The 16,396-nt window shown below is 41.4% G+C and overlaps 2 protein-coding genes across 2 annotated transcripts; both read right to left on the bottom strand.

The window, feature by feature from the left end:
- Positions 1–1,613: 1,613 nt before the first annotated feature.
- Positions 1,614–6,783, bottom strand: elmod3 (ELMO/CED-12 domain containing 3; the record flags this gene model as incomplete). Its single annotated transcript, XM_079222665.1, is given in 13 exon segments — positions 1,614–1,924; positions 2,757–2,884; positions 2,997–3,073; positions 3,382–3,512; positions 3,758–3,880; positions 4,005–4,128; positions 4,627–4,715; positions 4,838–4,900; positions 5,509–5,578; positions 5,666–5,740; positions 5,836–5,907; positions 6,677–6,724; positions 6,727–6,783. Coding segments are annotated over 13 exon segments (1,299 nt in total). The 3' UTR covers positions 1,614–1,682.
- Positions 6,784–10,360: 3,577 nt separating this feature from the next.
- Positions 10,361–12,199, bottom strand: star (steroidogenic acute regulatory protein; the record flags this gene model as incomplete). Its single annotated transcript, XM_079222672.1, has 7 exons — positions 10,361–10,480; positions 10,594–10,687; positions 10,839–11,023; positions 11,163–11,321; positions 11,520–11,650; positions 11,760–11,867; positions 12,136–12,199. 7 exons carry the CDS (start codon positions 12,197–12,199, stop codon positions 10,361–10,363), a joined length of 861 nt encoding a protein of 286 aa, XP_079078798.1.
- Between the last annotated feature and the right edge of the window lie 4,197 nt (positions 12,200–16,396).

Raw genomic sequence — 16,396 nt, 5'->3', positions numbered from 1 at the left:
AAGCCGCTGACTGCAGCCGTGTCCAGAACCAACATTTGTTTTTAAAAAGCAAACCAAAGAATGTGTTCTTTGTTTGGGATAAATCTTGTCCTCAGAAATGTTATGTACCATTTTTAAAATGACAAAAGTACCGTCTTTGCAGCTTGATGGATCAAGTACTTAGTAAAGCTGGCTTATTGTGTGCAGAGGAAAGCACCCCATCTGTAGTAATTTCCAGTCATACAACACACACACACGTCCATACAAACACATTCGCTTGCACAAGCGCACAAACCCTGAAGTTAGGAACGATTTCTATCGTCACAGCACTATCGTTTTGATTATCATTGAGTGAGAGCTGCGATTGCATACTGTACCATACATCTCCTAGAAGAGCCGCCCTTCATCAATATCAGCTCATTATTTTCATCTCACCTCACACACACTGGAATACATTTTCAACTGGTCAAATAAAATTACAATCACATGCTTTATAACGGAATGTAGAGAAAGCTCATACCAGGCCTTCCACTTTAGCCGGGACCAAACCAAGCACATAGACTCTGTGGCTTTAACGGCAAACACTTGAGAATTCAGGGGATTTCCTTACATTCTGGTTTTAACAGCGTTAAAAACCCTTCTCATGGTCACTCAGCTTAATATCAAAGTTCAGAATTGATTTTATGATAACTGAAGTTTTGACAGCTGTCCCTTCAGAAAGGTCTAAAATTATATAAAATATATTCCCTCATTAAGTGGGAGCTCTGGACTAAGTCCATCAGACCCCTGGCAACAGACGCCATGAGTACACCAACAACTGGCTATGCCTCCACACATCTGGACCACTCTTGTACATCTTTCACATGACGAACATTTCATTCACGCTCTAATAGATAATGCAAATCACATCTTCAAAGCAAACTGCATTCAAAGTCTACAGTGTCAACAGCATCTACTGGCAATTTCTTCTCCCTGCTCAAACAATTCTGTCACCTCCCGGGGTTTTCTATCTGCCGCACTACACTCATGCCGAGAGAAAACCTGCTTCTTGTTTGCTTTGTTGAAGGGCTAGAAAGTGGTTTAGTTCTCTCATATTACTATAAAGTTAACGGAGTGTTCAACAATATGCATTGAGAGCTGTTAGCTTGCTCGTGTAATAGAGATGTATGTTAGAGCGAGAGACACCGCCGAGCTTGTTAAGAAGGCGCTCCATGCCATGCTCCCCCACTCTCCAATGTTATGGGACAAATGTGTCTGCGTTTTGGACTTCTAGGAAGGTAGAGTTAAACCAAGAATTTGGCAGCTATCAATTTGGCTACTAAATCCACAGAAAAGTGCAACAATTACTTTTTGTTTCTGATCTGCATCAGCGCTTTATATTTGACTTTTCTATGTTCTCTGTTTAAAAAAATAAATCAAACATTAATAAAACAAAATCAAACCAAACTCTGAAAGACCACCAGGCTTTATCTGATCAAAGTGCAGCACCCCAGCGTGAGTGGAAGGAGTGGAAGTGTTTGACTAGGTTCAGATAGGAGGTCCTAGATCAGGGACTGGTGGGGTTTTAGCTCTCAGAGTGTAAGCCACTCACACATACCGTGATAGATGTACTCAAACAGGATTGCTCACACACACACACACACACACACACACACACACACACACACACACACACACGCTCTCACACACACACACACACTAGCTTAGATGAGTCTGGCCTCTCCCTCCATGTCTGGCGGAAGTTCACACACTCCTGTGAAGTGCATCTCCTTTCCCTTGCTTCCCTGTCCCGTCCCGGCTCTGGCCCCCAGGGTGGGAGAGGGCTGTTGGGCCTGAGGGTCTGGCGACGTCCCACGGGGGATTCCACCTGCCCGCCTCTCTTTCAGGAAGACCTCTAGTCGGCGCAGCATCTGCTTGGGGTTCTTTTTGGCAAACAGCTCCACTTCTGAAGGGTTAGAAAGACACAGAAACTGTAGGACTCATGTTGTGATGACAATCTGTTGTTAACTGTACTTCTGCAGTCTGATTGAGTTCATTTTTGACTATACATGAGTTACATGAGAAGATTAATACCACTCGAATAACTGTCCATTAAATACCAAGCCAAGTTTTCCGGTTTCCTTTTTTTGTGCTAGCTGTAAGCTATGCAGTATTACAAGCTACATAGCTTCCGATTTAACTGACAGATATAAGAGTGCTATGGATCTTGTCATTTAACTTTCAGCCTGATTAAATGTGGTTGTTTGGTGAAAAGAGTAAGTAACAATCAGAGTAAAAACATGTACAGTTAAAAGAATTTAGCACTCATTTAACAATGTAGGAGTTTTTAATGTCACACATTTTTCTTATTTGTCAAAACAATGTGACTAGAGGTGTGTTATGCTAATGGTGTCTTATGTAGAAGAGTAGCATCTACAGAGGTCTGGTAGGGTCACTTCTTTCCAACTCCCCACCCACAGATTGGATTCCCTTGAGATAAGTTATCTGATTTCAGGCAGCTCCCTCTGGAGCCAGAAAAGGCTTTATACAGCAGTTTTCACAGATACAGTGGTACTGCCTGTGTCCTGTAAACAGACTTTGATGTGTAAAATCGGTGGTGTTCCTCTTTCCTGATGCATTACTACATAAGAAAAAAAATGAAGAGAAACTCCAATACATGCAACGCTTTCATGTATAAACTGCATCTGCAACAGAATGAAAGATCTTTTCAATACAAATAAACAAGCATTCTTTAAAAGTGCCTCGTGATCGTAGAAACAGTACACCACTTTCTTTACCTTTTAGTACAAAGCCAGAGTCAACAATGGTCTTCTGTTGGGTCTTCCACAGTTGGTAAAGGTGCAGATACGTGGCAACGTAGAACTCATTCAGCACACCAACCACTTGCTGGCGACGATTGCACTCCCTGACGTGACCAAAGACAAAGTTAGTGAAGGTACGGTGTGACAAATAGACCGCAGGCCACATACGTCCTCAAGAGGCTGCAGTAAAACTAAAACTGAGGATCAGTGACCTACTTGGACATGGCTTCCTCTCTGAGTACTTGCAGAGCGATGCGGGTCATGTTGATTGACATCACACAGAATGGAAAGTTCTAAACCAGAGAAAATAGGAAAGGAAATGTAGGTCCACACGGAGTACTTATAGCGGCTACAAGAGCAAGGCCTGAAACAAGCTTGTTTTGTAGCTGACTTTATTGATCCCTGAGGGGAAATTCTCCTTTTTGCTCTAGATCCCTTTGCAGGGAAGACAAAGGTCAGGGTCAGCTACAAAGTAGCCCGCCTGGAGTGGGAGGGGTTTCAGTGTCTCGTGAAACCTGATTCCAGAATAAAAACACATGCATGCATGCACACATTAGCTGACTCTGCTGGCATGGGCAATTTAATTGTGACCCGGTGATACCTGTGTAGGGTGTTGTGATAACTTGTAGATGTCTCTAGCCAACGGTAGAGTCTCTGGGTCCATCACAAAGTACAGCGTATGCATCAGTCCTAGGAAACCAGTGCCACGTAAGTCAGTGGCTGGATCTGTACCTGCAGCACAGAAAACAAACCAACACAGAGACGATGCAACAATTTTTGCAACAAATTGCAAGCATTTTTTTTATACTGTAGAAATACCATTTATTGTGTTAACTGTTGCTAATGAAGAGTAACATTCTTTAACAATTAAAAGCAACTACATTGTGAAATGAAAGAGGAGCTCACTCGCAAGATTATTTTAGTGTGAACATCAACAGACTTGACCTGCTGTATGGATAGTAAAGGTCATCTCTCACCTTGAAAACCAATGTTTTCCCAGTGTGCCCCAAAGCGAGGACAGTCCAGCCTTCTGCCAATCAGCCTCTTATAAATGGTCCGGAGGACACGCATGTGGACTGCTTGGCTGTTGTCCACATGGCCTATAGAAAGAAAAAGAAAAACACACAAATATGCAGGAGTGAAAATCTGTGGTTTATAGGACACACTCATAAATCTTACACATGGCTGGATGATTACACAAACAAGCCCTGAAAACACACTCACACTGTGCGATGGCAAAGACCAAATCCCTCTCCTCCAGGAGTTCCCTGTGCAGCCGTGGAGGTCCAAAGAGGAAATGTGTAATAGCGGCCAGACCTGTCCTGCGTATGGTTGGCTGGATGTTCTTCTACAGATGGGGGTCAGGGCAGAAATACAATACCGCTTTAAAACTATAGTTGACACAAGCAGTACAATTCTTAAGCAAGTAAGTAATCCACTTGAATCGTATGTAAATATTTGCAGCATAATGGCGAGACAAGAGCATTGCAATTTCATTTTACTAAAATAATTGTATTTTTGGTTGGACGTATGCAAGTCACTCTCTTACCCACACACCGTAAATTATTTCCCCCCCTTACTGACAAGTGACGCAAGTCTTTATGTGAGATAGGTCATCATTACTTTATATCTATTTCAAAATTCCCTTCCAATCCCTGGGAATCTTTTACTGTGATATCAAACTCAAAGTCTGCAAATAGCAAAACAATGTGGTGGAAAGATACATTTTGTTGAATTTAGTCTGTATTTGTTCCAACAAACCTCTACTTCTGCTATTATTTGAGAGCTGGCCATTATTGAAATATCAGCTTCTATTTGAACATTTGGGGTAAGTAGTGTTCCTTACCAGCAAGTCACCAAGGTCTGTGGTTTGGAAGTACTGCAGGGCTTCATTGAAGGAGATGAGTGGAGTTGGGTTTGAGTCCTCAGTGATAGCTGGAGGATATTACGTAAAAAGTTAATCTTTTGGAATAGCAACATAAAGAAAAATAATAATACAATCAACAAAGCCGTCAGTATCCTAATACAAACAGGTGATACAGCAAGATGAATCTGACCTGGTTGGACGTTCTCCAGAGCCTCCCACTCTTCTCGGGCCTTTTCCAACTCCACATTTTCCTCTGGAGAGAATACAAAAAAATAAGGTAAGACGGCAAACTAAAATACCCAACTGTGTCGCTCACGCTCACACACACGCTCACACACACACACACACACACACACACGTTCACTGCTATCTATCCACATACAGTACAGTGAAGCATGTGTTCCATCACTTTGATAAGTTGGACCTCTTGTTTTCATTGGAAGCTCACACACACACACACACACACTCACTCACTCACTCACTCGCTCACACACTCGTTCACACACTCGTTCACACACTCACACACACACACACACACACACACACACACACACACACACACACACACACACACACACACACACACACACACGATGAGTATCTTCTCAGCCAATGGGCTAAGGTGCAATGGCCGACACCCATCAAACTCATGCTCAGTCATAAATCCTTCCTCTCCAGCAGACCTGCATCACTTAGGGTGTACCACTGAGGCCCTGTGCCTCCTCCAAGCAGGCAACCTGCCCTCCTGAGGGAGGTTTTACCTGCAGCAGCGGCCTGGTATCTAGGATACACTGTCTCACATTCCGGTGGGAAGAGGATGCGAAACAAAGGGGAGGTGGTGTGAGAGTATGTGTGTATTACCTGCAGGCTGAGGCTGCTCCGCTCCGGCTGCCAGGGTCTGCAGAAGACCATTCTGCTTCAGTGCTGAAATCTGGACAATTACCAAATAATAGATTACCTTACAATCAAGGAGGAACATGTTGGTTGCAGTGAGATGCTAAGAATTCATTTTAATTACCGGCAGAGATCCGAGTGGTGCATTGCCGTTTGTCTGGTCTTTGACACTGTGACTAATTATTAGTCCATTCATGACCTGTGAAGACAAACGTTTGTATTGTCAATAATAAATTAAAGACTTGCCAAGAAAAACAAACTGCAATAGATCAACGAAAAGTTATTTTTGCTCACAGGCTTATGGTTGGAGTGTCCATTGGTGATATCTTCTAATGGTTTACATTCACGGGACAAACCATTCAGGCCCTACCAGGAGGCCAGCAACACAGAGCAGATGCATCAGACATGTATACAATGTAAAGGTAGCACAGCTTCACTGCTTATAAAAAAAATGGTATGCTTCTTTATTTTCACATTGTGTAGCTCTTACATCACTGTAATCTAAAATTAAGTTGCGAAAAAGATTTAGTATAACTAGCCAAATTAAATCTCAGAAGTTGAACACTTGGAAACACTTCACTTATTCCGTCTCATTCGGATGCTCCATGAATTGATAGATCCGGGAATTTGAGGGTACACATCCTTTGAGGAAAACTGTCCCTTCCCTGTTATGTTGCAACCAGCCAGACAGGGGACATACTTATCCAACTGTTTACAAAAAAAAGCAGTACACAAGGATAGAGACCAGAGAGCAATAATTAATGTTACGGCTAGAAAACCAAATTGGGGATAAGGGAAATGCTCTGTTGCCATTGCAACATGCCAAGCAATCCAGACCAAAGATTACTCTTGAAGCAGAGGGACAACTTTTGACCTTAGGCTTTAATTTATACACGAGGCAGAACTGCTTAAACACATTAGCTCTTAATTGTATATTATATAGTGTGGTAGAGGAAAGGAAGAGGTTTCCCTGAGGGTGACTAAATCAATATGGCAACAGTGTTAACACAGCACCTATTGACCAACACAGCAGGTGTTGCTTCATGTTTTAATGATGGTAAGTTGCTGGAAACAAAAACACTGGAATGAGAATAAATGGTTACACATGTTCAGACCAAAGGGGAAATGATATTACCTCAGTGTGGGATGTGACATCAATGTCTTCTTCCATTGCATATGAGTTGTATGTGTTGGCTGGCGAGCGTGCTCCTGATCCTGGCCTCTAAAGGCTTCTGTAGTCATGGACTGAGATGGGCTGAGGAGCTGATGCAAGGACCACCATGGTTTCCGTAGTGCACATTAGTAGTGACTGAAAATATCTATGCTTTTCTCCTCATATACATAGAGAACTCAATGTCCATAGTCACAAGTATGATTTACCAAAACTATCACTTGCAGAAGAAATCCATATTGTGCACATCATACTATTTTCCTTTTCGGCGTTATAGCGATGATTGTGTGGTTGAGATGGCAGCTTGGTTTTATTAGCTAATATAAAGTCCAAACTTGAGCAAGTACACTGACGGGAATGTGCAGGTATCGGTCTACAAGAGCTGACACAAGGAAATGGCTATCCATCAATGCACAAGTTTCCTGGAAACTTGCCTCCTTCCTCTTCTCCGCAGATCTGCTTGGCCTGTGGGTCCACTCCTCAACCCCATCACACGTACACAGACGCTGGATAATGACATTGCTTTTCTGGGCTGGGCTCTCCCTGTCCGAGACTCTTCATTTCTTTGGCACTCAAGACAAATATAGTGCACACCTAGAGGTTACCAGTACAGTTGCAGTTTAATTCCCTTGACAGAAAGCTGTGTTATGTCTTCAGCCTCACATGAAACAGCAGCACACATCCAAAGTAAGAAGTGAAGGTGTCCAGTGAGATGTGGCTCATGGATAGAGTTCCTGTATGGTCAGAGTCCTGAGGAGGGGCTGTCATATGTACACAACATCTGAAAACTAGAACAAAAAGAATGATTGAACTACACAAACATTTACCATACTTAAATACACATTTTTGAAGTGAATGTACTTTAGTTGAATTTACTTCACAAAAATGTACAATTTTACATACATAACATATAAAGAGCTCATGTATTTTAATGTTATATTATGGATTAAAATACCAAACAGCACAATAGTAAAAAAATAGGATTTAAAAAGCAAATTGCACATCAATCATAATTAAATAATATATGACTCAGAGGGGTATACATGTTCTGTATCGAGTACTTTTATTTGTAACATTTTGGTATTTTCACTTTGTCCTTTGTAATGCATGACTTTCACGGTATTATTACTTTTTTAAGTAGAGGATCTGAATACTTCCTCTACTAGTGTCTGAAACACAGAAAGATAAAAAAAAAAAAAAAAAACCCTGTAAGTAAAACTAAAGGTGTCAAAATAAAGTAGTGCAGATTACATGCACTGTGTCGTGGGAAAATAAAAATAAAAATCACAAAAATGTATCGAGTCAGTCCAACTTTGCCAGAGGACAGCTTGCACGTTGACATGTAGAACACCTTCGCGAGCTAATATGATCTGTAGCAGCCGACAAGCTACCAATATGTCAGCTAGCAACCCGCAGGCACACACACGCAGCTACAGCTTCCTCTCACACCGACAACGCACCCCCGTCACAGATTGCATGCAAGACAGCCCAAAACGTGCAGCAAACAGCTCAACAGTGCATGCCATGACTCTGGAGTGCAATGCAGCAGTCGAGATCTCGCTATCACAAGAAAAGCCAGCTGTCAGGCTAACTAACGGGCTAGCTGTAGCTCCACTGAACTGTAACGGGGATGGACTCGGTGCACAAATCCGACAGCACCAAACGGATTAATCGGGTTTTGCTGACATGGTATATTAAAGAAACGCCACAAAACATTGCGTGCTGTAGCCTGTCCGACTATTTTATGCGATATGAAGCATTTCAAAAGTACCTCAGTTTCTGACTGTTTCTCCCTCCAATCTCAGCTTCCCTTCCCCCGTCCGGTGGCCACGGCAATTTCCAGTGCATCCTGGGAATTGTGGTTCCCTATCGGACTGTAGCTTCATTACGTCATTGCTCCCGCTCTCTCACCGATATTATAGGCTCAGAGAACAGGACGCCTGTGACCTCGTTTTCTAACTATGCCTCCCTTCAGCACAGAGACTGTTCTTTCCTTAAAATGAAGAGTTTCATTTCCCCTCACTCTCTTTGCTTTTAAAGGCTTTTTAAAGGCTGGATGAAACAATAAATGTAGATAGTTATGAGGACGATCATCAGAAACAGGGATTCAATATGACTGCCAGATCGCTTGTTTTGGATTCCTGTGCTTATTCCACTGCACTGGATCATTTTTCCTCTCCTACCTCAATATTTCTCTGCTCCTCGCGTTACACAAACAATAGAACAAGATCTCCAAGTGGCAACAACTCTGCTCACATCTGCTTATGTTAACATTTTTAAGGGTTTCAAGCAGATGTCAACTATTACCCTCTGGGACATTCTTTCAAGGAAACGTTGTTTGTTTTGCATTTCACAAGGCAGGCCTTGGAACTATGCTGCAGAAGTTTCTTTTATTTAGAGAAGAATGAATTCATGGACAATGCATTTGTCAAAGGCCTAAATTCTCAAAATGATTATGAAATGGACTACCACAAGCTCACCCTCTATTTCACCTCAGCAACTTATTGCAGGCTTCAGTCTAGTCTAGTAGTATCTCATAATTGAATAATTCTGCAGCGGTGATGTCAAATATATTGCAGCCAACCTAATCATGCGACAGAAAGTGAGACCTCTACTCTTAAACTTAGTCCTGGCCCCTGCAGTCTGCACTACTTCCAGGAAAGTGAGTATACATCTTGGATCGACACACAAAAAAAGTTACACAACTGGTAAAAATGGAGAACAGATTTCCTGTTTGGGATGAATTACTTAATCTTGTGGAATGTGCTGCTGGCTCACGCTGGACCTCACTGTGCTGGGCTCCTCACACATCTAAATGGCCAAACACCTGCTCGTTCTGGCAGACTGTCCCATCAAGGGACAGGGAGACTTTTTTTTTTAACTATATTTTCATGGTTTAAAAAAATATCCTTCAAAGCCATCCATCTCCTCCCTGTCAAAATGGAATGATTGTGCAATTGCTGTGTACATTCCAAGATGAGTTCTAGGCTTTCAGTTGAGCTTTTTCTTCTTCTTATGGTGGTAGAACTCTGCTATTCAAAGTCTGTGTGACCAGGTATGCGTGTGGACTATGTTTTTATTCTTAAGCACGACCATTGAAATGTTTTATGAGCTTTTATTCAGGAAAGGGCAGAGTAATCATTCTTCAAATCACTTTTCCAGTAGCATAATAAAAGCATAAAAACATAAATACCAATGACATTGCAATCGTTTATTAACTTGGCAGTCATTGTAATGCATCTGAGCAGCATCAATAAATAAAACACTGAAATAAAAGTGCAATTTCACAGCAGAGGGAGGAACAATAACTGGTGTGTTATCAGAAGGAAACCATGTGCAGTTTGGTACACGTTTTACTGCTCACACTGACTCAATGTGTCTGCGCAGGTAGAGTAGAGGGATATGAATGTGTCTCATGACATATTTTGTATTAAGAGGGGCAAGAAAAACACACATTTGCCAATTGAACCCAACATTCATGCTCACATTTGTCTAAGATCTCAGACAAGCATCATCTTCATCTGATCTCGTTAATACACTCTGGATTATTGTTTCAGCAGTTATAAGCTGATGATTTTTTTAATGAGCACAGTTTGCTCCTCTGCCACTGTTAAGCGCACTGTGCCAAAGCTCAAGAGGCATCTTGTGTCAGCAGGCATGAGCCATCTCCATAGAAACATTATTAGCCATCCTTTGCCTGAGGTGGTTGGCAAAGTCCACCTGCGTCTGAGAGAGCACTTTGTTTATGATCGTCTTTGGGATCCAGCCCTGCAGAGGACAAAGACAAAGACAATGTTAGATTGTGTTACATGACGTTTGGATACTCACAGTTTTACTTTTAGTTCCTGAATACATTTATGTAGGAAATAAAAGTCAAATACCTTTAGATCTATACTAAGTAACCAGGTGAACTTTGTCTTATTTGGGTCTTCAGCACACGGCTTCATGACTATACAGGTAGGGCCATTCTCTGCCCTGAAAAATGAAAAGATCAATGTACAACATCAGTTTATCCTGCATGAGATATTTTTATCCATCCATTTCCCATAAATAGTCTATTTACTTTGAGACAAGTGCTTGCACGTTCACAACAAGTCAATTATTTCCCCCTCGGGTGAGAGCTCACCTCACCACACCCCTCTGTTCCGGCATTTTCGTGTGCTGAGTTGACATTCCCGCCAGGAAGCAGGTGGAGCCCCGGCGCTTGGCACAGCGGACGCTGACAAAGTCCCTCGGTCCTACCACATTGCCGGGTGTCCCTGCAGAAACCTCATGGGTAACCATTGTGTCCTGGCCTATCTTTTGAAGGATCTGTGGGATACCATTGTGAAAATATATCAAGGTTCTTGGATTGATATGCTATATGTCTTGTTGTGAAACTTCATTTTAGGGTGCAGAATTTACAGGGATCCTTGTTCATATTCCAACCCTACTGGTGCCGAGTGCTCACCTTAACCTGTTTGACGTTAGGGTTCCACTCCCCCATTTGCTCCATATTTCCTACCAGCTCCTTGTAAAGATTGTCAGAGTGTTGATCCAACATCACCTCCAGCTTGAACACCTTCCCAATGTCAGGCAACACCTTACTCAGAACTTTGTCTCCGTTGGCCTGAGGAAGGGTGTAAAGAAGTATTGGAAGGGCTTTCCCATTAGAAAACATATACAGTGAATAATGTCACACTATCCATTCTCATCACCAGAACGGCCACTCTAAAGACCCACACATTTAATCACAAGGTGTCAACAGCTGTAACGTTTGAATTTATAAATACTTCTTCTATTCCGTGTTTCTTGTCTCAGTACTCACGGCGATAGTTTCAATAGTCCAGCCGTCTTGTTCGCTGAGGATGCTGATGGCCTTCTGCAGAGCATCCTCACCTTGCTTCAAGTAAGACATCTCCTCCTCGTTGTACCCCTCCTCTTCTTCAATACGAGAACCTTGGAAGTAAAATGTGTCAGTACACCTGTAATAGTATGTTTCTGTATTTTTCAGTCTGATACTCAGTGGCAGCATTATTTCTATCTGTCTCGTCATGTAACAACTCACTGAGAAGGGAGCTTCGGCGGCGGACCTGGCTGATCCAGTTACTGGGGCCTGGACCTGCCAGTCTGTTCAGCTCATGGTGAATGGCCACAATGGCATTCTTCCTTAAACCTGGAAGGCAAATGTAAAAAAACACACAGTTACTACAATTCTAAATCCATTGATTGCACATGCAATATATGAAAAGAAGACAATCATAAGAAAATAAGATAACAATATAAGTTTTAGCTTTATTCTTCCTTCATTTTTCATTCAGCCCCACTGATCCTCACTCGATACAGAACTCCAGACAATGTGTGGTTTTGAGCATGAAGTAAAAAGAAAATCAAGCCAAGGCAAGATTGCTCATTGTCAGTCTAAACAGGACCGTCTCACTCACCTGTCATGTTCCTTGTATGCCGATAGGAGATGCCAGCACACAGTTTGAAGGTTGCAGGGAGCATTTTCTGTTGTAGGAGTTTGTTGCAGCTTTAAGAGAACTAGAAAAGTGTAAAAGCAAGTAGATCACAAAGGTTCAATATTTGGCTGAGCTGTAAAACTTCTTAAAAGAAGTGAACCGACGGCTGAGAGTGCTAACTTGGATTTCTAACTGTGGAGGTTTGAAAGTGTCTGTATATATAAGAGCAGCACCCACAAGGCCGCTGGGCTATCACCACGTAGATAAACACACACACACACACACACACATGCACACACACACACACACACCTCACTGTTCCAACGGCCATGTCGCCAAGGTTGCGTAGCGGACACGACGAGCATGTCTCAGACTCTCACAAACACTGTGTCAGATAACGTCCGGTGCCCGGGCCCACTGCATTGCTCACACATACCCACCTATTCCCCCCCCCCCTTACACACACACACACGCACACACACACACACACACACACACACACACACACACACACACACACACACACACACACACACATTCACAAACATTCCCATGAGAGAGGTCAGTGGGAGAGACCCTGAGTGACTCATCCATCCCTTAATGGTATATTACAGCCTAAATTCATTGGAATTTAAGGACAAAAACAATCCATTCAGTTTGGCTTGTTTCGTCCTTGTTATATTGGATATCTTAGCATGATCTAGAAGCATATCTCTGGTGTAATTTGATGGGAATAACAAGATATTATCCTAATGTTCTGTATGTGGTCATAGAGACTTTAGGTTCTCTTTCACGGCTAAAAACAAACGTGTTTTATCCCCTTCATATTTCCAGATTTTTTATGATAATTTCTTATAATCTAATGACATGGTTAAGAAGTCCGCTGCAGGATACTGTACAGTATACATATCAGTAACATGGTGTTGACAGTGTTAGTGTATTTGGATTTATATTACTACAGTTTGTTCATATAAAGTCTAACACCACTATGGAACTAACATACTGTACATGTCTTTGTCAGGAATATATGTATATTTGTTCCTGCATAGTACAAATAATATATAAAAGATTGCATATGCTGGTGTGAGTCCACTATCTATACCTATTTAAGTATACACACTCAGGCTCTCCTTAAACACTCTGTTATAGATTTAAAAAAATTATGTCACATATTTGGATAACAGCTCTGTTTTCGTAGGTAACAGATCATGTATAGGCTACAATATGCTCAGTCAACCTACCCTTAAAAGTGAAGGTTAAACAAAACTACTCGGTGAGGGTTTAATATCGTCCAAAAGCAGCCCTGTCAGTTTTTCCATGGCGGTTAAACTTGCCAAACACATCACATTTCATAATACCGACATCCAAACATCAGCCTCATTATTCTGCTTTCGGCCTCTGTTAGTGATATTAAATCACTTTTTTGATGTTTTTCCCAAAAGGCTTGCCTAATCGTCCAATAGCGCAACCATGATCTGTTAATAACATGTTTTGCTCCTCATATATTTTGACAACCTTGCAAACTCTGTCTAAGCACAATCCAAACGATCTAACATCAATATTGCCTTAGAGGACTGCAAGTCAAACATGCATCCACAGTCCACAGTGCACATGACCACAGGAATGAAAACCTGTCAAGAGAGTAGCAGGCCATCTGATTAGTCAACAGAGAAAACAGGAACATATGAATAAATCCCAAAGAAAGACTGAAGTCACCTTAACCTGCAACCTCATGTCCCTCTGGCTAGATGGCACAATTATCCATCAGTCGCTCTGGCCTTCTGCAGGGTGAGTTCTCTCGTTTAATATGGGAACACACAGGCCTCGTACTATCTGACTCATTACTCAGCCACCGTGGACAGACCACGCGCCCATGTCTCTTGTCCAGTAAAGCTCTTTTTTTCTGAGACAAAGAAATAGGAGCTAAAGTGGGTCATATGCTTGTTTCTAATGGCTCCCTATTTGACAATAGCAGCATTATGCTTTCATGAGCCTCAGTCCTGCATGGGGCAAACTGCATTTCTCTAATGTGGCTCTCACGCTGGTCAGGGTTTAAGAACCTGGAGAGGGTTAAAAAGTTTTTTTAGAGTGTCTTTGAGAAGTAAGTGCCTTTCTGGAAGCACTTTAGCTTTTGTGTAAATGTGCAAACAAAAAAAACGTTAATAAATGATGATTTGTGTTAAAGTCTCAACACCCGAAGAGGCTCGGTAGATTCGATAATGACATTGGAACAGTTTTATATATTTTTTACATCCATGGGGAATGAAGTAATGCAAATAAGATCTTCTTGCAGGATAGATAAAGTTCAGTTAATAAATGTATCGAGAGACAATAGGTATTCAGTGGAAAGGTCTGTCTTAAAACAAGATAGTCCCTGTTTTTCAATGCTGTATTAGTCATAGCCAGATAGTATTTTTTTTGCTGAATTTGGAAATAAAACAAATAATCCTCTTGATTTGTCAAACTCAAACTGCATAACCCTCATATCAGGTTTTGGTTAAATTTAGTAGTAATTTACTAGAAACGTAACAATAAACTATCCTTCAGATAAAGTGAGGTATGGACTCTCAGCAGGTATCACAAGTGAAACACTCACCTTATAATGTACCTGCACATTCACCAAGTGTGTGGAGATATATTGTATTCCTGGTTCATAATTATGTTATTAGTATTGCAAATAATAATATTGCAAAGCTGTTTAGCACACAATACTGGAGTATTGTGCTTTGCTGTCTACTGTTTCATAAATGAAGAACTCTAAGAAAAGGGTGAATAGGAAAATAGTATCTCTAATCCTTTACGAGTATTTTAATATGAATAAGGAAATGTTCTGTAGCCACATGGGCAAAAGAGACAAATAAAGACAATTAAACGATGGAGTACTCAAACTATAGCACAGAATTTATTGGGACTTGAAGGACACAGTGGGTTTGGCTTTCACATGCACTCAGCATCACATTAAGAAGGAGAATTCTCTCATCGATCCTCTCCTCTCCATCCTTCCAGAACTGTGTGAGTCTGTGTGTATTTGTGTTGACGCGTTCCCCAGCAAAACAAACAGAGCATGACAGTCAGAGAATAAAGAAAGTCCTGATGTCTGTGTGGGCATTGTCTGGGAGATCATGCTAAAAGGAGGCACTTCAGTCTGAGTCAGATTCTCTTTTTTTTCACATCAAGTATGCAGAGAACATAAAAAAAAACAGCTGCTTGCTTGAGATCTGCAAGGACGATTAAAATGACTGCATGGCCCAGCTTTCACTACCTCACAAAAGGAAAATACCACATTCTTAAAACAAGCAGAAGAGAATGAATTCTTCCTCTCTTTCAATTTGTTGTGCTGTTGGGAGAAGGCCACTTCTTTGTGTGGTGTCTGCGGGATCCTCTGGCGTCTTCCTCTCTTCCTCTGACATGGATGAACTGGACTGATTAAAATGAAATTTAGATGAGATAAAACCTTCACATGGTCGTTTATACCCTGATTGCTAGATTACGGTTGGGCACAAACAAGAGAAAGGCCCTTTAGATTTGTGAGGCTTTTTTAAGAGCATGTTAAGTGAAAAAGGGGCCAAATATAAAAACCTTTACATGTGACAACAATGGCAATTCAGCAATATCTCTTGAATGAAAAAAAGGCATAGGGAGAGCAAGAACACTTTAGATTCAGAAGCAGAAAACAAGCGCTGTGTTACAATATCAGTACAATAATGTGCCCTAATGATCAGAGGTAAAACAAGTTCATTTGGAGAAGAAAGAGCATGGCAGTTTTAATTGTGCAACTTGTAATTCAAGCTGAGTGCATGTGTTCCTCTCCACTCCATGGGAGACTGTGCAGAAAAATTGAGCAAAAAAAAAAAAATTCAAGATTTGTTTCTGTACAGCATATTAACTTGTTTCCACATAATGTCAAATATAAAGTGACACTGTAAACCGATGGAGACGTTTGCGTGTTGTACGGCGTACGATTGTAACATCAGTGGAATGAGGTATGCAGAAGCAAAAAGGATACAGCTGTCCATGCAATGAAAATACAACACGATACACACAATTCTGTCTCTGTATATCTATCTGATTGTGTATGTATGTACTGAATGTATTAAGCGATATGATATGTCTGTAGGCTCATATTTAGAGAAAGTGTATAAAACGGATCACATGTTCTGATCCTCCTGTGGTTCTAAACGACGGCGGAAAACCTTGAAAAAACAATAAATCAACATGACAACAGTATCACAAAACTAAACTG

Source organism: Taurulus bubalis (assembly GCF_910589615.1).
Source record: "Taurulus bubalis genome assembly, chromosome: 8".
Classification (NCBI taxonomy): Eukaryota; Metazoa; Chordata; class Actinopteri; order Perciformes; family Cottidae; genus Taurulus; species Taurulus bubalis.
Note: the sequence above shows the minus strand (reverse complement) of the source record. Positions and strands in the feature narration are given on the sequence as shown.